The following is a 26,197-nucleotide window of genomic DNA, read 5'->3' as shown; positions in this document are numbered from 1 at the left end:
GCACAAATAAATCTTTTTTTTAAAAAAAGATTTATTTGTGCTTACAGAACTGAGGTATAGGTCAGGGGTGTGGAGGGTGAGAGGATTCACCAGAGACAAAGTGAAGTTGACAAAGTACACTGCTGAGGGGACCAGAAGAGGTCTGCCATGCCTTATGGGTCAGCTCCCTGGCGGGGGATTGAACTAGTGCTGCAGTGGCTTCGGAGAGCTTCATAATGCAGTGCTTCAACCCATGGCGCCTCTACGGAGAGCCCTAAAATAATTTTTAAGACATACATATATGATTGAAATATCAAATAGTTAATGACCTGAATAGCCTTGAAAAGACAAAGGTCAGTTTTAGTATTCAAAATATTCAGGCTGTATAGTCTGGACTAGATTGCATTACTAACTTGTATTTTTACATGTCTCTTAAAGTAACACCAAATATCAAATTTGTTTATCGAACTACTTAGGCAAGATACATACTTACTTTTCCGTTATCCTTGGTTTTCATTATCTTTATGGCATGTGAGTATGACTTTAAGTTTTTGGTTTTATTTGCTGAGTGTGATTTTTAAGTTTTTAACTTATTTTTAGTTATAAACAAGTAATAGTAGTAGTTTTGAGCTTGGCTGATTTTCAGCATACCACTTAAATAGATTGGGGCTGAGGCATGTGGTACATTAGTAGATCTTGTTCTTTAGCTTCTGTTAAGTTTTTTGTTCATTGTTAGGTTGACCAGTAGAAAAAAATTATTACTTTACCTCTAGGAAAGTGAGCTGTTCTTTTCTGGTTGAGGTACATAAAAAGATACAGACCTAGAAAAACTTACCAAGCACTCTTTTCATTATATTGGAACATGTACTGAAGTGTTCGTTCAGCACTGCTTCCAAAAAGGGAAGTCATCCAGGGTTGACTGACAGCTGATTGTTTGACGGACTGTACCAAGTAGAGGAGATGTATGTTTTAGCAACTGTAAGCCCCCAGGTCTATTTAGGTTAGGAGGTGATGGCAGCCATGTTCACATTCAGTATTTTAGATTTGGATGTTTCCTGCAAGATCCTGTAATCCAACATTCTTGTTTTTGTAAGGAAGAAAACTTGTATTATAGTATCAAGAACTTCTCCAAGAATTCAGAGACAGTCAATGCTACAGTCAGAATAAGAATGTATCTATTGATTCCATATACTCATTTGTTCATTTATTCACGCTGATACAGTCAGACAACAAATAGGTCTGGGTGTCTGTTTAGGCATTTTCCTGTGACTAAGGATATAATTGGGCAAAATGAAAAAGACCCAGTTAGCAATCTAATAAGGCTACATTGAATCAGGAAGTCTACAACAAATAGAAGAAATCCCCTTTTCAAACAAGTAGGAAATGAATGGTTAGAAACAAATGGTAGTTTTTTCTTCAATAAATTCTACAATTTTCAGAGGTCTGTTATCTTGTTATTATTTTGACATTATACATAATTTAGAAAAATGAAAAATTCTCCATGGCTTGCAAGTAGTTGGGATTTAGGAAAATAATGGCTTTAAAAAAATAATCAGTGGCCAGATCAATCATTTGTGCATGCTATGAAATTTTCTAAGGAGATGGGATAAATTTGAAAATCTTTTCTAAGTGGTAATTTAAAACAAATAGTTGCTATTTTGTATGAGACTTATTTTGTACTTGCATGAAGAAACCTTTAAAAAATTCTTCTTTTTCCCGCCTTCATCATGTCCTCTTTTTATCTCATCTTGTGTTCTTATCTGCTGCATTGGTTTGATGTTACTGGAGAAGTATGCTATTAATTGTTACACTGTGATTTCTTTTCAAATATATCTACTATTTAAAGATGTGGTGATCATCTGTAAATGTGTTTTATGTATATGAATTCTGTGATGCACAGGATGTTGATTTTTACCTCGTCCGGAGAAATCTAGGGTGACGACTCCAAATGCCTTTTCCTTGATAGGACTGTGCATGCTGTCCTCATTCTGTCTCTTGGGACATGCTCTTTAGAAATTGGAAAGTTTGCATTACCATCTACTTAACAAATTTTAGGACAAACATCTATAATTTACAGTTAGAGAGAGGAAACATAGTAAGTAAAATTAAATAATCTTGAATCTTGTCAGTCCTTTTTTGATCAAACTTTTTTCCCTTTTCATCCAATCTTTAGCCTTTAATTGAATGAGTGAAGGAAAGTTAAAGTTTCTGTTTTTCATATGTGCAAGGCCTTTTCTAAGTGTCTTTGCTGATCTCTTGCAGATCTCTCCTGCTGCTTACATTAATTACCTTGCAGATGGTTCTAATTGACCCAGTAAAAGAACTTTATCTGTGTTCAGCTTTTCCCAGGCCCTAAAGTCTTTGCAGGTGCTGAGGACACGGAACGTATTGCTTACTCTCAGCTCGTACAAAGGGAAAGATGTGTTTGGCTGTCTAAGTTCCTGGCCCTAGAATGCCCTTTGCTTTGTAAGTTCTATCTTGCCTAAACTCATATACTGTCAGGTCCCTAACCTTTTTAGCACCATCCCCCAGATGACTCATGCTCTGGCCAAACTGGACTCCGACCTTTTTCTGACTCTTGTGTTTGTACACAGTGGTCTCTATTTGATCTCTTTTTTCCCTGCTTGTCTGCTCCTCTCCAAATTTTGTCATGAACCTGCCTCAGCCCTGCTATTTTAATTGAAAAGTTCCTGATCCCCTTAGTTGAAATTAATTTCCCTTTTGGGTGTAGCTTGCTGCCTTGCTGCTGCCTGTGATACTCGGGTATGTGCTGCTTGTCTTATTTTAGATAATGCGTTTATAATCACCTTGAAGGTAGGAACTGTGGTTTGTTTGTTTTTTCTCTTTCTGTCCTTGCTACTCCCTTACTTCTTGGCAGGAATCAACTCCAGGTGTTCAGGGACTGTAAGTCACATTGAGTTGAGGGCACAGAGAGGCAACCCTGGCTTTGCTCACAATGGCGATGTTGATAGTCCAGGGTAGTGTTGAAGGATTCTGGGCTCCTTTCTTTTCCTGGGCCTGAAATTAGTGATTTATTCCTTTCCTAAAGGAACTGTTTCTCTTCTTTTAAAAACTATGTATCATGATTTCTTATATTAAAAGGTAATATAAATTCATTGTAAAAACTATAGTACTTACAGTCAGGCAAAGGAAGGATAATAAAAACTGTTGAAAGTTCTCCAGGAAGCGATGGTCCACTGTTATGATCTGTGTGAATATTTTTCCAGACTGTTTCTGTATGGGAACATACACATCAAGCATACTTAAAAATTTGCCAAACATAATAGTCTCCTTTTTTTTTTTTTCAATTGATGTTCCATATTCTGAATATCTAGATGTTTGGGAAAGCACATATAAACCTATCCGTATCTGTATCACTTGCAGAGAATAACTGAGTGCTTGCCTGTGTGTGTATGTGTGTATTCTGTGTGATTAATTCCTTATAAGTAGCAATTGTGAGCTTGGAAGAACTATTGTGTATTTTTGAGAGTGACCATGCTTTATGGGCTTTGGATAGCTCTGGCCAGATTGCCCCTCTGGGCTTAGTCATTAGTGTTTCTCACAATACTCTGTATGTTATCAGTTTTTCCATTCTCTTGCCAGAAGTGGTGTCTTCTGTTCATTTTGATTGACAGCTGTTTTATTATTAGTACAATTGTACATTTGTATATGATTGATCACCAATAGTTTTTTTCCCCCTTGTTCTGTGAATTGTCTTTTGTACTTTCTGTTTGGGAATGATCTGCTATTTTTCTTACTGATCTTATTTCTGATTATTTTTCCATTGGTTTCTTTTTTATTCTTTTATAACTTTCATGCATGCATGTGAAGAATGGACTTTGTATAAATTAGTGAGCAGTTTTCTGCAGAGACTGAGAGATGAAGGAAATAGGGAGTTCTTATCCTAAGTGGGGCAAGAACTGGTCATGGAAGATTATTGTGTCTACAAGATTGCTAGGCAGCAAACTTGGTGATGGACCTATACCCATTCCCCACTATTCACTATATGTGATGTTTGGTTTAATAATTTGTATAATAAATACAGGACATAACAAAAATAACACTGATTGAAAATATTCAACACCATATAATATTATTAGTAGTCTTTTAGAAGTCTTTTTTTTTTAAGGACGTATTTATTTATGCATACCAGAACTAGGTACAGACCAGAGGTGAGGGGAGTGAGAGGATTTACCAGAGACAGAGTGGGAAGCAGAACAGGTGGATTGACTGAAATACACTGCTAAGGGGATCAGCGGGAGAGACAGGAGAGGTCAGCTGTGCCGTCTGGGTAAGCTCCCTGGCTGGGGATTGAATTTGTGGTGCAGTGGCTGCAGGTAGCTTCATAATGTTGTGCTTTAAACCCTTATGCCACCAGGAAGGGCCTGATATTCATTAGTAGTTTTACAAGTTTGTGCATCAAAACATTTCATATGTAACTGTGTTCAAAATATATGCCACCTTAAATTCCTACTTTATAATCATCCAAGGCTCAACAGAGAAGAAATAGAACATCCAAACAGGCCAATTAGGCCAATTACAAGCAGTGAAATTGATATGGCAATCAAATCTCTCCCCCAAAACAAAAGCCCAGGACCAATGAATTTTACCAACCATTCAGAAACGAATTAGTGCCTGTCCTACACAAACTCTTTCAAAAATATTGAAAAAGAAGGAATACTACCAGCCATGTTTTAATGAAACCAACATTACACTAATACCAAAACCAAACAAGGACAACACAAAGAGAGAAAACTACTGGGCAGTCTCTCTAATAAACACTGATGCAAATATCCTAAATAAAATCCTAGCTAATAGAACCCAACAATGCATCAAAAAGATAATCCACTATGACCAAGTGGGATTTATCCCAGGGGCACAAGGCTGGTTCAATATTCAAAAATCAGTTCATGTAATCCACCACATCAACAAAAAGAAAAACAAAAGCCATATTGATGTGAGTATATCAATAGATGCAGAAAAAGCATTTGACAAAGTCTAGCATCCATTCATGATAAAGGTACTTGAAACTCTTGGGATAGAAGGAACGCACCTTAACATAATCAAGGCCATATATGACAAACCCATAGCCAATGTCATTCTCAATGGTGAAAAGCTGAAATCCTTTCCCTTAAGATCAGGAACAAGACAAGGATGTCCATTCTCACCACTGCTTTTTAATATAATACTGGAAGTCCTAACCAGAGCAATAGACAATTCAGGAATACAAGAAATCCAAATAGGGAAAGAAGAAGTAAAACTATCACTGTTTGCAGATGATATGATAACATACATAGAGAATTCTAAAAATTCTGCAGAAAAACTTATCAAAATAATAAACCTTTAGTAAGGTAGCAGGATACAAAATCAACACACAAAAATCAATAGTTTTCCTATACACAGTCACTCTAAAGAGGAAGAAAGCAAGAAAACTATTCCCTTTCTAACTGAAACAAAAAAGGATCAAATACTTGGGGATAAGCCTAACAAAAGAGGTGAAGGACCTCTACAAAGATAGTTATAAAACAGTGTTAAAAGAAATAGAAGAAGACACAAAGAAATGGAAAGAGATCCTTTGCTCATGGATTAGAAGAATTAACATTAAAATGGACATCCTAGCAAAAGCAGTTTATAGATTCAGTGCTATTCCTATAAAAATTCCAATGACATTTTTCAAAGAAAAAATATTGATGAAATTCATATAGAGCCACAAAAAACCTCAGATAGCCAAGGCTCTTCAGAATAAGAAAGAAAGGAATGGAGGTATTGAATGCCCAGACTTCAAACTATACTGCAAAGCCATTATAATTAAAACTGCTTGGTACTGGAACAAGAACAGACATATAGACAATTGAATAGAAAACCCAGATACAAGTCCACAGCTTTACAGACAGCTAATCTGTGACAAAGGAGCAAAGAATATGCAACCGAACAAAGAAAGTTTGTTCAACAAGTGGTGCTGGAAAAGCTGGGCTGCTACACGCAAAAAAAATGAAGCTAGATTGCTACCTCGCACCATACACAAAACCAATTCAAAACAGATTAAAGACCTAGACATAAGACCTGATACCATAACACTATCTGGAAGAAAAGGTGGGTGAAACACTATATGACGTACACCACAATAACATCTTTAAAGATACAAAAGCAAGGATAGTGAAGGAAAGGATAAACAGCTGGAACTACATCAAGTTAAAGAGCTTCTGTACAGAAAAAGAGACACTACATAAAATAAACAGTCACGGGCCCTCCCTGGTGGCGCAGCGGGTTAAAAAGCACAGCACTGAGAAGCTTAAGCCACTTCTGCATGAGTTCGATTCCTGCCTGCCCAGGAGGAGATCCACATGGTGCGGCAGACCTCTCCTGACCCGCCTGCTGCTCCCCTCAGCAGTGTACTTCATCAATCTGCCTGTTCTGCTACCCACTCTGTCTCTGATGAATCCTCTCACCCACCGCATCTCTGGCCTGTACCCCAGTTCTGCATGAGGAAATAAATAAATCTTAAAATAAATAAATTTAAAAAAAAGTCACCCAACTGACTGGGAGAAATTTTTGCACATAATACAAATTATAAAGGACTGATCACAAAGCCATACAAAGAGCTGATGAAACTCAACAAATATAAAGTGAACAACCCCATCAAAAAATGGGCAGAAGAGCTACAGAGACACTTCTTTAAAGAGGAAATGCAGATGGCCACTGGGCATATGAAAAAATATTCAGCATCACTAGTAATAAGGGAAATGCAAATCAAAACTACAATGAGATACCATCTCACACCAGTAAGGATGGCACATATTAAAAAAACAAGCAACAATAAATGCTGGGGGGGGTGGTGTGTGGAGAAAAAGGAACTCTCCTACACTGCTGCTGGGAATGCAAACTGGTACAACCACTATGGAAAGCTGTGTGGAGGTTTCTCAAACTGCTAAAAATGGAGTTTCTATATGATCCAGCAATTCCACTTCTAGGTATCTATCAAAGGACACAAAGACAATAATTTAAAAGGACACCTGCTCCCCTATGTTTATTACTGCTTTATTTACAATAGGGAAGATGTAGAATCAACCCAAGTGCCCAAAAATTGATGACTGGATCAAGAAGATGTGGTACATATACACAATGGAATATTACTCAGTAATCATAAAAGATAAACTTATACCATTTGTAGCAACATGGATGGATTGGGAAAAAATCTTGCTTAATGAAATAAGGCAGAAAGAAAAACAAAAGTACCAGATGGTTTCACTCATAGCAGGATTGTAAGGGATCAGGAAAAAAAATGTACACACACAACACACACACACAGATATAGTAATTGTAATAAAGTAAAAAAGGACATCAACTAACAACTATAAACCATAGACATTCTATGGGGGAGGAGAGAGGAACAGGATCAGAACTGGGGTGGGAAGAGCACATGAGGCTGTGGTGAGGGCACATGGGTGAAGTTGTGGTGGGAAGTCCATGGGGTTACAACTGAGATGAAAAATGTACAAAATTAAGAATAATGTAAAAATGTACTTATAAAATAAAAAAAGGTATGCCATCTTTATTTGAATTGAATTTAACCTGCATTCAATATTTTTAATGACATATGGGATAAAGCTAAATTGTTTGTGTAACCACAATTCTGCTACAGAAATTACTCATATGCTTGGAGAGATACTGGCAATCATGCTAGGAATGTGTTAGCCACATTGTAGGATCTGGTTCCAAAGATGAAGGAAAGAAACGAAGCAGCTTTCATTTTTACCTATTTAAAAGTGCACCTACTGACACCACCTTTACAGAAGGCAACTCCTGTTGGCTAGTCTTATTGAATGATCAAGCTAGTGTGGGTGGGGATCCTAAAATTTCCCATCACTTCCAATTCATCTTCCATTTCTCTTCTAGTTCCTCCTTTCTCTACTTCCCTCTCTATTAACTTGTAGCCTACTTGTGTTTCCTTTTCTCTCTGAATTGATATGTGGTACCTGAGGCCACCATCTATGAGATGCCAGAATGCCTACACATTAAAAAATTCTGCTGCAGCCTCTTATATGGTTGAGGAACTCATTAAATTCCTATTGTGACCCTCAAAGAAGTTTGTACCCCTACATCCCACTTGTGCTAAGAACTTTCTCCACCAGCAGCTTTGTTCTGTGAATATGCCCACAGGCTCAGCCCTTGCCTAGCATGCCATTGTGTTTGATTTAACACAAAGCCTCTAATCACTGATAATTACTTTCACCTACTTAATATATCATTTCCACTCTCTAAAGTCCCAGCTCCTCCATGTCTACAATCTTTTAACGCAGTTTAAATATCTTTTTGTATTGTTTATAGTCAAGAGAGTATATATTTTCTAGCTGACACAACTTTTGTTATAAAAATCATTTTAGGTGAGATGAGTCTCACATTTTTTAAAACTCGAGAAAAATGGTAATTGAAAAATCGTTTTACTTTTTTAAGTCTGTTGTTTTAAAAGGGAAAGCCATATAATGAGAGTGGGGTAATCATCAGGTTATAAGCTTATACTCTATGAATCCTCTGAATTTAATTCTGCCTCTCTTTGTTCCAGCTTCAAGCAATTATTTAATGAATTTAAGTATTTACATATGTAAAAGAAAAAATCCAAAATTTCCATCATAAGGAGGGAACAGCATGGTGCTTCATTATAGAGTGCTGCTTTCCTGGAAGCCCCAGGAAGTTGAGAATATCCACTGTGACCAGTATTTGTTGTCATTAGATGTGAAGCCTGGTAGGAGAGGTGGCAGGAGGCTTCTTGGGACAATCTGTCAGGGCCCATGTGGGTAAGATCAAGGTTCCTAGTACTGAAATTAATTACGGTCAAAAAGAATATAATAATGAGTGCATTTATATCATAGAAATGAATACTGGGGGCAGTCCTGTTTTTTCTAAACATATTTTTTCCACTTCTTGTTCAAATATATGTTGACCTCTGTGGGAACCCCAGCTTAAAAACAAATGGATGTTACTCATTATCCCTTCCAGGAGATATGTGCTGCCCTTTAAGAACAGAGACACTCAATCTGCCTATTCTGCTCCCCACTGTCTCTGGTGACTCCTCTCACCCCCTGTACCTCTGGTCTGTACCCAGTTCTTGTATGCATGAATAAGTAAATCTTTAAAATAAAAAAGAACAGAGACACTCTGTGGCCAGATATGTGGCCCCTCAACCTTGATGAGCACAGGACAGTGTAGTGAACTTGGTCTCACTAGCATCCTGGCTTCTGCATTTTGGACTGCTAACTCACCTCCCACGCTTCTACCTCCTGATGTCATGTGCAGGGAGAAGATACCTAAGCTGCTTACTCATGGCTTCCCTGAACAGAGGCCATGTCAGACAGAAGCAACTGAAGAAGGAGAAGGCTTTGGGGTCCTTTCATCTCATAGACCAGCCTGACCTTCCATGTAGGACTTAGGTGTGTGGACATTATATGTGACCTTTGAGTAGGGTAACAGCCCATCCCAGTCTTCGCAGAACTGTCTTTCCAGTTTGTCTGTGTTCTGGCATAATTACTAATATTCCTGTTTTTACTCCCAGAAATGACCTGACTTGAATGCTAAATTCCATGGTCTGTCTAGCTGTTAAGCATTGGGGCTTACTGCTGTTTTTCTAGATTTTCTCCTAGCTCTGCTAGTGAAAGAATGCCTTGTTTGCATTGAGTTCCCTCCAGAAGTTTGTTCCCCAGCCTCTTTTCCTTTTCCTAATCAGAACAGGCACTGAGCGTTCGACACACTAATTTCAGAGAATGTAGGTTTTAGATCTAGAAGGAACTAAGGGACTGATAATCCAACCTTTTCTTACAAGGCAGTAAATGATGAAGAACAAATGGTTTCCTTTGGTCCAATGTTTGTATTTCTTAGTGGCCTTTCTTATAGCCTAAGGCTCTACTATATCTGTGGCCTCATTTCTCAACAATTTAACTTGCTTGCTTCACCATGGCCTTTCATGCCCAGTTTCTCCCCCACCTCCCTAAAAAAAACCCCATATGGTTCTTTCTTCAAAGGCAGGGGTTCAAATTATTTCCCCAAAAAGCTAGAAGTTATTCACCTTTCTTAGTTAATAACTTTTTGCGTTAGGGATTTTGGACAAGCAACTTTTCTAGTTAGTAGTTCCTTGATTTTTTATAATTAGTCTCCTACAATGGAAGGTGGAAATTTCTGGAAATTTTGTCTGCTTGTCTATTCTTCTGTCTACATTAATTAGATACATCACTCTAACTTTACAGTTACATATAAGCAGAACTTCCCAAAGCATATCTCTTTGTGTGCATTTCCAGTGTTTAGATAGAATAGCAGTTCTGCTTGTAGGTTTGCTGATGATTCTGAAATTCTTTGACCATACAACATTTCTTTGTGGTAGGAGCTGGAATTAGGATAGATCAGGCACTGTTTCAAATCAAAGATGAAATCTGAGACTGAACACTAAAAAATTTGTATCTTACCCACTTTGTGGTCTAATACTCACCAACTGTCCCTCCTAGGAGGGTGTAGGAGTTGAGGCCACATCCATTTTATATCTGCATCCTATTGCACATGTCACTTCCGTGGTTGTCATAACAGAGACTCCTTGACCAATCATGCAGGGATTTGAGTGATCCCATTGTGGGGTAGATATCACATCCCCCCAAATATCACAAGTCCAAATTTAGTCTTTTGGCCCCAACTTAACTGCTGGGGAATTTATGCAGTTTAGTTTTACTGTGTCAGGAAAGGACAAATAACATGGGATTTGCTAGACACTTTCCCTTTTATGCCACTTTCCCTTCGCTGGTTTGATTCCTGACTCATTTGTCCTGTTTTAATAATAGTCTTCGCATTCTCCTGCTTTTCGAGTTCGGCACCTTCAAAGTTCTTGTTCTCGTCCTTCATAATTTTTTAACTACATTTGATTGATTTGTCACTAATTTATATGACATAACTTTGGGAGGATGACTTCACACCTCCATATGTGCCCATACCTCACTCACATTCCACCAAAGCTTCAGTACCACAGTACTGTCCCCTCCCCCATTCTCTCTGGTAATGTATATTATTCAGAGTCTAAGAATTATTCTTACTGTTTTGCTGGTTTGTTCTCTGATTATATTTATTTCACAAATTAGTGTGCCCATCCATAACTTTCTTCCATTTTCTGACTTATTTCACCTAGCATAATTACCTCAAGGCGCCTATCCATTTTTTCTTTTCTTTTTTTAAAAAAAGGTTTATTTTATTTATGTCTGCAAGAGCTGGGATGGAGGCCAGAGGTGTGTATGGGGGGCTGGAGGGATTGAGAGGATTCAACAGAGACAGCGTGGGGAGCAGAACAGGCAGATCTAGTGAAATGCACTATTGAGGGGGTTAGTGGGTGAGACCGGAGAGGTCTGCTGTACTGTGTGGGTCAGCTCCCTGCCTGGGGATTGAACCTGTGTTGCACTGGTTGCTGATAACCTCACAGTGCTAAGACTTAACCCCTTGTGCCACCAGGAAGGCCTCAAGACCCATCCATTTTGTCCCAAAAGCCATAATTTTATTTTTTTAATAGAATGAGTAGAATTCCACTGAAGATATATTCTATATATATATATATATATATATATATATATTTAGAATTGTAGTCTGCTATTGATGACTGCATCCAGTCATCTGTCAATGAAGTTCTGGGTTGGGTCTAGTCTTTGTTATTGTGAATAATGCACCTTTGAACATAGAGGTGTGTGTAAATCTTCTCATATTAGGGTTTTCATACTCTGGTAAATACCTAGCTGTGGTATTGCTGGTCATATGGTATTTCCAATATTTTATTCTGAGGAGTTTCCATTCTGTTTTCCAGAGAAGTTGCAGCAAATTGCATTCCCAACCACAGTGGATGAATTTTCCTTTTTTACTATATCCTCACCATGTATTAATGTAGGCCATTTTCAAAAGAGGTGAGGTCTGTCATGTTTTGAAGAAAATCGCATTCAATATGATTCTAGAGTTCATTTCCTTTTTACCGCCTATATAGTGCTGATTCACCATGAAGTTACACAATGGGTGGGTTCAAGAGCAGTTTCTTTTTTCAGTTTTTTCCCTTTGATTTGAACTTCCATCCTACATTTATTCCTTCTCTTCCAAGGGTCACCCCTTTCCATGAGATAACCAGCACAAGAAACATGGGAATGAATAGCTGTGGGGTATGCTTATCCTCTAGCTAAATGGTTAGTAAAAGGATGTTTATCCCAGATCATAGACTGTTTAGAAACTCCCTTCTATCAGTTCCACAAAAGGTGACTCCTCAGAACCAAACACCCAGTTGGCTGATCAACAAAGTAAAACAACAGTTTATGCTTGGGACCACAATGGCTAAATACATCAGTGCTGACAAGTCAGAACATTCCATTCTGTTAGGAAATGGCAGAGAGCAGAGGTGGAGGAGAAGCCTGGAAGAGTATTTGTAAGCAGAGATCATCAGACCACTCATCTTCAGGCACACAGAGATCTCGATTAGACCTTCTTTTTCTGCTGGATTGGGTTGGAGATCAACCACTGCACAATTAACTCTTCAATTCTTCCTTCCCAGTATTGCCTATTATTTCAAGACATTTATAGTTAACTAGATGACATTTCAGTAGCTATTGATTTATTTGGAGGAAGATTACAAATAATATTTTAGGATGAGATGACTAATCTCATATAATTGTACTGATTAACTGAAACTGCTTAATTCCAGTTTCTGAAAGTTGCATTCTTCGCCATGGCTTCTAGCACATGCTGTTGGTTTGGAATACAGTAGATGTTGGTAGATGGCTGCTCAATCAGTAATGCTGATTAAAGGCTTACTGTTTGCTAAGCATCATGCAGGTGCTAGGGATGCAGTGATGAGTGACAAATGCTTTTAAGGGTGGGATTGCCACTGTCAGGCAGCAGGAAAGGATGGAGCAGTGGGGGAGCGTGCTATTTCTGGGAGGTTTAAGAATGGATGGCCTGGTGATTGCGAACACATGTCCATTCATTGTCTCTCACTGGCTCTTAGAAAAATAGCTGTTTTTCTGCTTTAGTGTGCTCACACGTAGGAGATACTAGAAAAAGAAGTGCTTGTGGTGGTGGTATACTCTATAAAAGGGAAGCAGGATAATTAAAGCACCCTTTATTAGATTTGGTGATTAATGGTTAGAATGCTATTTTCTGCCTTTGTAATTACAAGCAAAAGTAGTGGTCTAAAATAACTTTGTTTTCAGCTCCTAGCCATGCTCCAGTGGTTGCATGGTTAAGAATTTTGAAAATAATGAATCACCTGTAGAGAAAGGTAATTAGAATGCAGTTAGTGAAACCTCTGCCTCTCGGTGTTCTGAAGCATTCCTCAGAGAAATGTTTCCATCAACAGCACTATTTATGTATCTTTACAGTGCTGGTGGTTGACTCAATTAACTAGAAATGAAAGAAGTTTTTTGGCTCTGTCAGGTACTCCCAATTATACATCAGTAGAACTAAGAATTTGCCGTTGCCTTTTCTGATTTAGATTTTTCAAAGGGAATGAAAAGACATACCATGATTAGCTTCAGATATAGAACTGTGAATAGCTACACACTTGATTAGAAATTTTAGTCAAGAAACCCATCCAAGGTACAGACATCTGCTTTATTGCTGTATTGCCAAGAGTGACCTTCAGCTTATGCAGGAAGCCCGCTGGCTACACAGGTGTCCCTCACCCTCCCGATGGATGCTCAGCCTCCTGGCCCTGCTCACTGGGTCGTTTCAGAACTGCCTCAAGTGCAGCTCTCAAATGATGCCAAATCATCAAGTCTTCTATGAGTTCTGCTAAAGAAGTAGTATTTAGGTTTCCTAACAAGAAAACCTACTAGGCAAAATTGTTGAAAATAGGATATCAGAGCAAGAAGGGCCCTGAGGAATCTTCTGCCCTGGCCCTCCCTTTTCAAGAAGAAATGGAGATCTAAATTTAGGGCGTTTATCTGGCTCTTAGTAGATCCTCTGTTGTCCCTCAATTATCATTGGGATTAAAGAAGGTGCTACTTTTATAGTCCCTAGAACTGCCCCTGGGATACAGTAAGTGTTCTGTAAAGTGAGCTATTTCTAGTCGCAGAACCCAAGGAGGAACCTGGACATCCTCACAGCCCAGTGTTCTTTCAGAGCCATGAATTTTATATTGCCCACATTGGACAGGAGAAATGTGTTTACGGAAGTTTAGTTAAAAACAGGGGCCTCCCTGGTGGCTTTGGGGTAAAGGCTCGGCTCTATCATCTCTATGGCCTGAGTTCTATTTCCCCTGAGTTTGATTCCTGGCCAGCAACCCACATGGTGCAGCAGACCTCTCCTGTCTTGCCTACTGTTCCCCTCAGCATTGCATTTCAGTAGATCCCCCCCTATTCTACCCCCTGTTCTGTCTCTGGTGAATCCTCTTACCCCCTGTACCTCTGGCCTACCCCAGTTCTTAAATCAATTAATCAATCTTAATATAATAGGGTTAGCCTCAGTGTTCCTATGACTGAGCACTTATTGATGCTGAGTTCTGGGCTAAGCAGCATATAGCTGTGGTGCCATTTAGATCTTCAGGGCTCTCCATGTCCTCCAGAGTCACACCCTTTAGTATCTCCACTGGACTCTTGTAAAGGCCAAGCTGATCACACACTAGTCACAATGCTTATATGGGGCATGGCTGGGGTTTGAATCTTCCTCTTCGGTCTGAGTTCAGAGTCTATATTCTTTTTTTTTTTTTAAAGATGGATTTATTTATGCATACAGAAACTAGAGTATAGGCCAGAGAGTACAGGGGGTGAGAAGATTCACTAGACAGAGTGGGGAAAAGAACAGGCAGATCTACTGAAATACACTGCTGAGGGGAGCAGGAGAGGTCTGCTTTATCATGTGGGTCAGCTCCCTGCTGGGGATCAAACTGCAGTGGTTGTCAATAACTTCATAGTGCTCTGTCTTTAACCCCTGCACCACCAGGGAGGCCCTAGTGTCTATATTATCAACCATTAGTTTATTTCTGGAACTGGCAAATCTGGCCATACTTGAATTTTTATAGTCTTCCAGCAAGGAATATATATATATATATATAGGCCTTTTCAAATGGTCATAAAAAAAGAAGAGTGAGAAAGTAATGTCATGGTATATAGATATTATGTGGAATTCAAATATCAGTGTTCATAAATGAAGTTTATTGAACATAGTCCTTTGTTGATGGGTTGTCTGGGCCTGGCTTTGTGCTACATGGAGTGGAGAGAGTTGTGATAGAGATCATATGGCCCGGAAGGCCTAAAATATTTATTATCTGGCCTTTGCTTTTTGTTCTTCCCCTGTGATTTTGTTTTCTGATTCTAATTATTTAGAGCATAATTGTGGGATTTTCGTAAGGCCCGTTTCCTGTTACTTGACTTTTTAGTTTATTCCATGTGAATTAACATGTCAATCAAATGATAGTGTGCATGAAAGGAGTTCTCTAGATTTAGCTATGGTTTGCCTTTTTTAATAGATTGAGCAATGGTTTGTAACTGGGTAGCAATGGAGTCCTTGCTACTCACCTGTCTTCACTTGCTGTGGTTGGCATCTGTGGTTTACATGCTTTCACATCCACTTATTTTGCTGATTAATTTTAAACTTCAGCGTGTTAGCTGCTGAGCTCACTCTGTTTTCTCTCCTTTGCAGTGGTTTGCTATCTTCTGATTATGTGGAGATTCACTACGAAAATGGGAAGCCACAGTATTCTAAGGTACAGTTAATAGTGGATGGAAATCCTGTTGTGTAAATATAATTATCATAGAACTGCTCAATGCACACTACATTGTTTTGATACCTTTCTCAATAAAATCACCTGTTCTCCTATAGGAAGGTCTATTTTTAAATTTAAGAGATGAAAGAGTCTGTGTGTGCCAGTTAGTGGAGAAGTGTTTCCTTTTTGGTTCCCCATGCAATGTCTCATGTCAGCAAGAGTTATATGGTATAAGGAGCTAGACCACTACATAGTAGCACCTTAAAGTAGTAGATAGCCAAATTCATGGTTACAGAATCTGAGCTATAAGCCTGTATGGGTATTAGAATGAATATATAGGCAAGTGACTTTTGTATCTTAGAAGGGCAGAAGACCAGAGGGAGAGGGAGACTTGGGGATCACATTCCTTCTTAGTCTTCACAACAGTTCCTTATAGTGGGATTCTTTCTGTTGTGCAAAAGAAGAAATTGAGGTGGAGAGCCAAATAACCTGCCCCAGGTCACCACGTTTGACAACATAGACTGAATACTTGTTTCCCTTCAGGTAAAGGGGAACTTTTGTTCCCTTCCTAGAAGAACATTGCCACATGGGTTCAGATTAAGACAAGAGAAAGATGGAATAGCTGTATTTAAGGTGCTAATTTGTAGAAGGTCACAGAATGTAACTGTGTATAGTCACTGTCCAGGGATACCAAGGGCATGGAAGAAGAAAAGACAAACACAGCAAAGTAAGGAAATATTATTGGCTTCCCCCACCTTTATTTGCTAATGAGCATCAGCACTAAAGTGGGCTGGGAGCCTTGCAGGGTTGCACAGTCTGAAGAACTGGGGTTTTCAGACTGATAGACTATCAGCAAAGACGGTAGCCTAATCATGAATACTGGTCTTAGGATTTATAGTTCTCTGTTTGCAGTGGGTACATTGGTTATTTGGGATGTGTCCCAACGTTTTGAATTTTATGCCATGGATTAAGAACTTCCATACATTATTCTTACTATCCTGTCAGCTCTTACCTTGGGCTGCAACTTGGGAGTTGTTGAATCTCCCTGAAAGTTAATGCTGTGGAAAGTGAGCAGAAATGCTAAATCAAACACAGTTAAGGTGCTTCCTGGCGTTTGTACAGCCCAAAGCTCCTGTCAGCTGTGCCAACACTGCGGATGCTGAATCATGACTCTGGATAGGGAAAGCTTCGAGAACTATAGACTCAGCAAATGAGCCGCCTTTGTAGGCCAGGGCAACCTGATCCAAACTTCTCACTAAGAAGTTCAGTGTTCTTTTTTTAGAAGCAGAATAGCTAATTGGCCTCCAGAGGTCACTTGAGGTCCCCAAAGGAGGAGGCCTTATCTGTAAGATACAACAAATCATGTATCAGTTGTAATTACAATTTATATCATATTTCGACTCTAGCAAGAAAAGTGTTTATTGTAGTTTGTTTTCATGTTTGTGTTTTATTCATGACCCATTTTCTTCAAAATAGTTCATATACCCAAACATTTGCTTCATATATAATGAATTCATGGTAATAGTATGTTTTAATGTGTCTCTGTCTATGTATGTAGATATATAGATAAATACCTACAACTCAGGTGATATTGTGACTATTACCTTACTGCTGGGTTTTCTTCCCCATAGGAATAATATAAATTCTTTATCATGCATTAAAAAATCTTCCAAACTTTTATTTTTAAAAAAAAGTATAATATTATCTCTAACTTATCTGCTATAATTGTTTAAAAATCCATAGTAACAGACATCTAGATTGTTTCTAGTCTTTTACTACATCCAGATAACTCTAAGGAAAGGTCTTCCCAGTATATCTCGGACATGTCTTTAGTCATTGCTTAAGGATTAATTTTGATAATGGGATTTTTGGGTCAGAGAGTACATTTTTCTAAGGCTTTTGGCACATATTTAGAATTTTTCTTCCTAAAACATTGTCCAAATTCAATCCTCCCATGAAGTACCATTACCTATATGTTTTTAAAAGCATTTAAAAATATTTCATATTATCTTCCATTTTGTTTAGGAAAATCTTTGTATAGAGTACCAGAAAAATAAATTAATATGTGAGATGGCTAGGTTTTAAGTGCTTTAAGTAAAGAAGATATGATATATATGTATATATACACACACACAATGGGATACTATTCAGTTATAGAAAATGATGAAATCTTGCCATTTGCAACAATATGGAGAAACCCCAAGAAGTATATGCTAAGCAAAATAGATCAGAAGGAGGAAGACAAATATTAGATGATTTTACCTATATGTTGAATATAAAGAACAGACAAAAGAAACCAAAGTGAACTCTGGAAATCTCACTGCAGAATGAAAGCTACCAAAGAGGGAGGAAGAAGCAGAGTGGGCTATGGTGGAGGATAATTGTGGCTTTCAAATAACACATTGTGTGTTGGTGTCACATGCATTGTAGAGGCATCTTACCATATCTCTAACACTAAATCATAGACGGTGTTTTAGATCAGCATTACCTCTATAAACATTTAAGTAAGGTTAAGTAAGGCCGTGCAGTGCAACCTTTCCTTCAAAGATCTCAAATTATTTAGACAAAAGCATATACCCACAACATACACTACTATTCAGTGTAGTAGTCTAGAAAAGAACCATTAAGAACCTATTTGACTCTGACGTTAAATATAACTATAGACATTGAAAGTATTTTGAGAATTAGTTCCAAGCTAAATAATGAATCCACAATTTGAAAAAGGTTGTTTTGTTTTTCTCACTTTATGGTTGCCAAACTCCTGTCTAGTTCCTGTTTCTAGCTAAGAAGAGGCTGTTGTCTTGGGCTTCAACTTTTTTTTAAGTTCAAGTGACATTGGTTTACATCATTGTTTGTGGATTAAAAACATAGGCTATAATTTTTATTGGATGAAAGCTTATTAAAAGTGCTTCTTTTCCTCTAAAGCAAATACAGACTTGGAGAGGTCGGCACATTAAGCACCTGGAAGAACTTTTGTCCTGTACCTGTCAGAACATTAGCTTTTGTTAGAATTTCTAGCACTTCTAGCACAATGGTTTGCATATAATATACCGTAAGACAACTTTGTTGATTGACATTGATTCTATTAAAAATAAGTTTTTATTATTTCAATTCTTATCGAAGAACTGGGCATCAAAATACAGTCTAAAAGTAATTTTCAAATTTGATATCTTTTTAGTAAATCATTTAGGTGAACCATTATCTTTAAATGCTTACTAGCATGTTGGCTTCTCCTCTGCTTTTGAAAATGGTCACGTGGCCAGCAGCATAAGACTGACTAGGCAGATGTAGTCTCCTCTCCCAATTTCCCTTTGCTTTTTTACTCTTTGTTATACTGTGTGGGGAAAATCATTCCAGGCTCTATTTTCTTACTTTGTCTACTACTTCCTGTCCCCTGCTCACTCTTGTCCAAGGAGGGATTTAGATGTGTGTGTGTAGTTCTTTCTCCCCTTTTTTTTGTGAGATCTACCTCCAGATGATCACCTTCTAGGAAGCTGTGAGTTCACCTTCTAGGAAGAACACATCCGCTCTCCTTCTCCAGGCACTAAGTTGTGTGGTAGCAATGTGTGTGTGTGTGTGCACACCCTGGGGGTATTGGTTGTCCCATGTTTCTGTATCTGGTTGGGTAAGACTGGCTAACTCAGGAGTGTAGCTTTAGTAGACCAATTGGATTCTCAGCTAATCTTTGCCTCCATGATGGCACTTTGAAATGAAGGTGATGTTCTTGATCTCTGTTTCAGTCTTGTCATTTTCTCATTTGGTTTTAAACTCGGGTGAGTACTGATTAACACTGTCTAGGATGACTATAATAAAAAAAGACAGACAATAACAAAAGTGCTGGCAAATATGTGGAAAACTAAAACTGTCATACATGACTGATAAGGATGCAAAATGGTGGAGCTGCTTTGGAAAATAGCTTGGCAGTTCCTCAAAATGTTAAGAAGAAAGTTATCCTATGACTCAGTGATTCTGACTCAGTATATATCCAAGTGAAATGAAAACATATGTCTAGGCAAAAGCATATATGGATATTCAAAGTAATATTATTCATAATAACAATAAGTGGGAACAATCCAAGTGTCTATCAGTTGATGAATACATAAATGTGAAAGAGCTTCACATTTATGTATTAAGCCTTAGAAAGAACAGTGATTTACATATAATATACAGTAAGTATATTGTAATTACAGTAACTGAGAGTAAGTATATTGCATGTAATATACAGTAAGTAATGATTTGCATATAATATACACAAATGCTACAGCATGGATGAATATTGTAAACATTATGCTAAGGAAAGAAGTCAGTCCTGAAGGCCAACTTTTTTTTAAAGATTTATTGATTTATGCATACAGAGCTGGGGTATAGGCTAGAGGTGCAGGGGCGGTGAGAGGGTTTACCAAAGGCAGACTGGGGAGAAGAACAGGCAGATCGAGGAAGTACACTGCTGAGGGGAGCAGTAGGTAAGACAGGAGAGGTCTGCCACGCCATGTGGGTCACCTCCAGGGCCGGGGATCGAACTTCCACTGAAGCTGCTATGACCACCTTGTGCCCTAACCCATTGCACCACCAGGGAGGGCCCTCGAAGGACAACATTTTATGGGTTCTGTTTACTTGAAATGTCCAGAATAGGCAAATCCATAGATATTAAAAATAGATCAGTGCTTTCCTGGGGCTGGAGGAAAAGGATGAAAGGGGGATGAGTAGGGATGGATCCAGGAATTCCTTTTCAAGTGATGAAATGAATCTGGAATTATATATTGGTAATGGTTGCACAATTGTGAACATATTAAACCCCATAGAATTGTATTTTTTGAAAGAGTAAGTTTTATGATTTGTTGACTACATCTCAAAAGAAAAAACCCTTCCTTTAAGATTTGTCCACCTAATAAGCCATTCGCATTCAATGAAGAATAGGGTATTGATTAAGCAGATTTTGATTTAGATTACTATGATCTAGCCACTATTGTAGGTGTTGGATATACATCAGTGAAGCAGACAGATGAAAATCCCTGCCTCTTTTCTTACCTTTATTTTTCTCTTTATCACTATAACTACATCTGTCTCCCTGAATGTTTCTTGTGCTTTCCTTATCAGGTCATCTGCACAATCAGCTCAAGCTCATTTTTCCTGTGGAAGCTTCTGGGCAGGAATTGTTGGGTGGAACAGGCCTTTGTGGACCTGGCTTTTCTCTGGGAAAACTTTAAAGACAACACTGACTTCTCACAGAGCTATTCTGAGTCTGAGTTGTATAATTTGCATGAACTATTAAAAATTTATATAGTATTGTTACTGCTAAACTGATCTTTAATAATGGCGAAGGTATTTTTCCTCCATTGAGTGTAATGAAGGTAAATAATTAAACTGGTTTTGGGGTCTCAAGGTCTCCAATTCTCTGAAATAATTTTAAATTCTTTATTTCAGTATGCACATTCAGGAATATGTATTTAATCGTAGATATCTTTTTCTATTAATTTTTTGCACCTGCTGATTTATTAAATAGATAAGCCCTTTTGGTGGATGAATTTGCAGGAATGTAAGGATCTGCACACGAATAATCATTTGAAAATACTGCCATAGTTTTATTACTGTATTTGGATCTGGAACAGCATAATGTACACATTTAAGAGCTAAGGCCTATGCAATTTCTTTTAAAATGTGGATCCAGACCTTCAGGAGTTAATTGAAAAACTTCAGCATTAAATCACATGAATGCCCAAAGTTATGAGAGTTTCTTAACAATGAAGATAATAGGAACTGACTGGTTGAACTTTACAGAAGTCCATGAGATAATTAAATAGATAGAAGGGTGCACAAATTTTAACATAATTGAAATAATAGGCTCTATTGTCAACAGACCCTACTTAAAGGAAATAGAATTAAATGGTTCCTGTTACTCAATCATTTACTACCAGGGAAACCACAGGGAACCAACTTTCCCCCTGCCAAGCTGTTATACTAGACTCAAGAGATGCTATCGCCAGCACACATGATTAGGAAATGTTTTACCTTTATTTTTTTTTGTAATTACTATATATATACGGCACCCTCCCCTCCCCAAAACTGGCAATACTAAAACCAGAACATAGATTATTGTCACAAATCTTGGGGTGCACTGCTTCAAATCAGCTTCTGTGGTGAGAAGGCTATGACTGTTTCTTCTTCATAATGATTGGTTATAATACTAGAACTTTCTTTTTTAAATTTTTTATTTATATATATTTTTCACGTCATTTGATTTCTCTGCGCAGGTGTAACCCTGTAAAATTACCACCACCAAGACACTCGTGAAATGTCACCATAGTCTCTTGTGTTCACTCTTCCCTTCCCTGTTTGCATCCCTCTCCCTTTCCCACCCTGCTGAATGTCTCTGATTTATAGTTTGCCTGCTAGTTTTGTCTTTTTTCCCTCGTTCCTTTTATGGTCTCCCTATGTTCCTCCTAGAAGTGAAATCATCCAATATAGTTCTTTTCCTTCTAACTTATTTCACTGAGCATACCTTCCAGTTCCATCCATGTTGCTGCAGATGTCATGAGTTTATCTTTTTTGATTGCTGAGTAGTATTCCACAGTATATAGATAACACATCTTTTTGATCCGATCATCTGTTTCTGGGCGTTTAGTTGTTTCCATAGCTTAATTATTATAAATAGTGCTGAAATAAACATAGGGGTGCAAACTTCCTTTTGAATTATTGTTTTTGTGTCCTTTAGGTAGATTCCTAGGAGTGGAATCGCTGGATCACATGGTAGCTCTACTTCTAGTAGTTAGGGAATATTTAAAGGATGCACATGGCTTCTGTGTTTCATAATTCATAGGCATGGTGTGGTGGTATCCAACAGAGTTCTGTGGTTGGCAAGGTTGTGAAGCAAAAGTCCCATTATTTGAGTATTATCTGGCCTGAAGAATATTGAACTAATAGAAATGATAGGCTAGAATGGAGGGGTGCATACTTCCCAGGTTTTTACATTTACATTGACTACCCAATAATTTCTACTCAGATGTTCCATTTTTGTTGAGGAATCTGAGATTAAATTTTTAGGTAACTGACGTGCAGTTTTTTTTTTTAAAGATTTATTTATTTCTGCATACAGAACTGGGGTACAGGCCAGAGATGCAGGGGCGGTGAGAGGATTCACCAGAGACAGAGTGGGGAGCAGAACAGGCAGATCAACGAAGTACACTGCTGAGGGGAGCAGCAGGCGGGCTGGGAGAGGTCTGCCGCACCATGTGGATCTCCTCCAGGGCAGGTGGGGATCGAACTCACGCTGAGGTGGCTTTAGCTTCTTAGTGCTGTGCTTTAACCCGCTGCGCCACCAGGGAGGGCCCTGACGTGCAGTTTTGAGCCTGAAAATGCTGATGCCCGTGAGGTCACACATATGCCAAATGAACCCATTTTGTTTCTCTTGCCTGATGTTTGTCTGGTCACAGATCTGTGAGCCACTCTTAAGTACTGATTGATAACAGAGTACCTCTTGCACTGCCCAAGGCCTTCCTGACTGGAGAATGTTACCCTGACTTAAGAACGTTAAAATGTGGGATTCAGCCAACTTTTTTCTTTGGCAGAGCCTTCAATACTTTACCTGGCTGTATTTGTTCTTGGAGATAGTAGTTACTGGAGCTGGCGAGGTTGCAAGGTGGCTAGATCCTTGGATGGGAAGCACCCCTTGGAGCTACTCAAATTTGAGCTGGTGTCCTCATGAACTTGCCTTCCAGAGTCTCTTTTCCTGCTCCTGGAACACCAATTACCCAAGAGGGGTTTTACTTAATAGAAAACATCTCAGGGTATGACTTTGCAATGGTATTTACAAAATGCTGCATAGATATAGAGAGCTGTCAAATAATAGTTTTCTGGTAATACTTTCTTAAAGACTTGCTATAAATTTATTAATGAGGAAGTCAGAAAATGCCCCTATACTGCTAATACTACTACTAACTTTTAACTTGGTGAATTGCTAATATTACTATATAATTTAGGTAGTAAAGCTTTTTTTAAAAAAAATGATAAAATCCAGGAAATAGAAGTCGCATGAAGTTTCATTTGAGGTCCAGAATATATGGTGATCCACATTCAAATATACGGGGAATAAAATAGTTCCCTTTAGAAAATATCCTGTTTTGTTAAAATAAGTAACAATGACCTTTATGTTGAGAGAGCACTAACTTTTAGCTTCCAATGCAAGTGAATGAAACTTAAATTCTTAGGACTGGCAATATTTTCTAGGGGAATAAAGAATTTTTTTAAGGAAATATGAAAAAAATACAGCTTGCCTTAGAAAGGTCAGGTAAATATGAGAATATTTCCTGTGTCCTTCTAATAATCACCTGACTTAAGATAGACTTTTTGTGACAGAAAGTGCTAGATAACCATTTTGATGGAATTTACAATTACCTGTGGCTGTTTTTAGAATCATGTGAAGAGTCTGAAATTTAATTGCAATATATTGACCTGAATTCTCAAATTGCTGATATGTGTGATAACATTTGTCCTTATAAATTCAAGCTGTCTATGCAACTAGAACTTGACATTATATGAAAATCAGTATTTATATAGTAGTCAATCTATTATGCATATATTATATGTAAGTCAGTAACTCTATATGTCATTTATATGCTAAGTAGAGATGCCTTTTGGTTCTGAAGTATTAGCAAAATTATAAAGCCAAATTTGACACTGAGTTGCTAGGGGAGTGTCATTCAGTGTGTGGGTGAACAGCTTTAGGCACTTTAAGTAGCCCCTTATCTACTGTGTGATATGGTATAATGAGCAGTGATCAAAATAAGTTATCAATAACAAGTCAAAGTATGTTTAGCATAGTCTATGTAAGAAAACAAATAGTAAGTTCTAGTTATACAATGTGGACCTAATGCTCAAGTTTATCTCTAGTCCTTCCAGCTAGGGAATAAGTAGCCCACTAGGAAAAGACACGGGAAGAAAAGACAGCCAATGAGAGGTGTCCATAAAATGGGTGGGTGAGCCAGGGGGTTGCGGGGGACTGCCAAAGGCAGCCACTTCATGTCATGTCACCCAGCCAGACCCTGGACTTGAAGGCACCCAATGACAGACAGACTGCCTGAAAGTGCATGGGGAACACTTAAATCCCCAAGCTACTCCCTAGTCCTAGAGACCCAGCTTTGACACAAAAGCTTGTTTTCTAGATAAAAAAAGTAGTCTTCTTGAAAGGGGAAAATGGATTTTAAAGAAAACATCTAAGCTTAGAATACCCGGTTCTCAATGGCAATATTCAAAGCTATATGACTATATATCATTCCTTTGAAATGCTGAGAAAATAGTTTCCAACCTAGAATTCTTTACCCTTCCAAGTGATTGATAAGGATAGAAAAAAAAAATTTCCTATGTGCCAGTTCTTACCAATTTTTCATCCACTAAAACTTTTTCAAGAAAGTGCCAGGGATGTGTGCATTCAAAAAGGAAGGGAGTGACAGGCGCAGACATGGGATCTAGACTTCAGAATAGACGGGAGGCAAAGGATTGGTCTCAGGGTGATGCTAAAAATAATTCTGGGTAACAGCTTGCATCAAGCCTTGCAGAGATTTGAAGGAAAACAGGGATGGGGGGTGTTTCCAGAACAAAGCATCTGAAGAGATATGAACCTGTACCTCCAAAAGATATGCAGTATTGTAAACCAGTGTTACCTCAATAGAAGTAACAGAAATAATGATAAAACTACTGTAAAATGATGGAAAATCAAAATAGATATGATAAATTACCTAATATAATTGACCATATGAGAGGAGGTTTAGCTGTTACTTCAGATAACAGGGTATATACAACTGATAAATACATGCAAAAAATAAACAATGAAATAAGAATTTGCAAAATGATTTAAAATGGACCAAGCAAGAAAACAATCATAGTGATGTAATAACCATGAGCAACATTTACATAGTCATAATGCCAATAGGCCTACCCTTACATTTACATTTGTCCTATAAAGCATCCTAAAGTGTGACTCACATTGGAAAAGAGTAGATTAATGTCACCTTCTGCCTTGCAGGGTGGGGAGCACTGTTACTATCATGGGAGCATCCGAGGAGTCAAGGATTCCAGAGCCGCTCTGTCGACCTGCAATGGACTTCAGTACGTGGATTTCTCACTGGGACAATCAACTCGCCTCATTCATCCACCTTTTCCATCTTTCCTCTCTTAGATATTTATCTTCGTGATAAATAAGAGATCTTTTCTTAGTGATCTCTTCTGTGTTCACCCTCTGTGAGGGACAAGCTATGGACTGACGTATAAGGAGCGAATGTTCCCTGAGCTCTTGACACTTAGGTGTGCAGGAGATTCATAGATTAAACATATGATTACATTAAACATATGATTACCCAGGCCAATATTATTTTGTGATTTTGATAGATACTGTGAAGGAGAAGGAGGGGCTGATGGGATGACTGAATCTACTCTAAAGCATTTCCCAGGGCTGTCCCACAGCTCTTATCTGTCAGATTAGGCCTAAGGCTGAATCGGAGTCACTCAGGTCTGGGTGGGTGC

At 38.2% G+C, this 26,197-nt stretch overlaps 1 protein-coding gene across 1 annotated transcript in view; it reads left to right on the top strand.

Annotated features, from left to right (window-relative positions):
* The window catches only part of ADAM23 (ADAM metallopeptidase domain 23), a 154,457-nt gene that overhangs the window by 65,903 nt on the left and 62,357 nt on the right, over positions 1 to 26,197 (top strand). Inside the window, exons 4-5 of the mRNA XM_004674351.2 lie at positions 15,619 to 15,682; positions 25,701 to 25,783. Coding sequence (XP_004674408.1) covers positions 15,619 to 15,682; positions 25,701 to 25,783 — 147 coding nt within the window. The remainder of the gene's footprint in view (positions 1 to 15,618; positions 15,683 to 25,700; positions 25,784 to 26,197) is intronic.

This window comes from Condylura cristata, unplaced genomic scaffold (assembly GCF_000260355.1).
Source record: "Condylura cristata isolate star-nosed mole 26May11 unplaced genomic scaffold, ConCri1.0 scaffold00002, whole genome shotgun sequence".
Lineage (NCBI taxonomy): Eukaryota > Metazoa > Chordata > Mammalia > Eulipotyphla > Talpidae > Condylura > Condylura cristata.
This window is presented reverse-complemented; position numbering and strand designations above follow the sequence as displayed.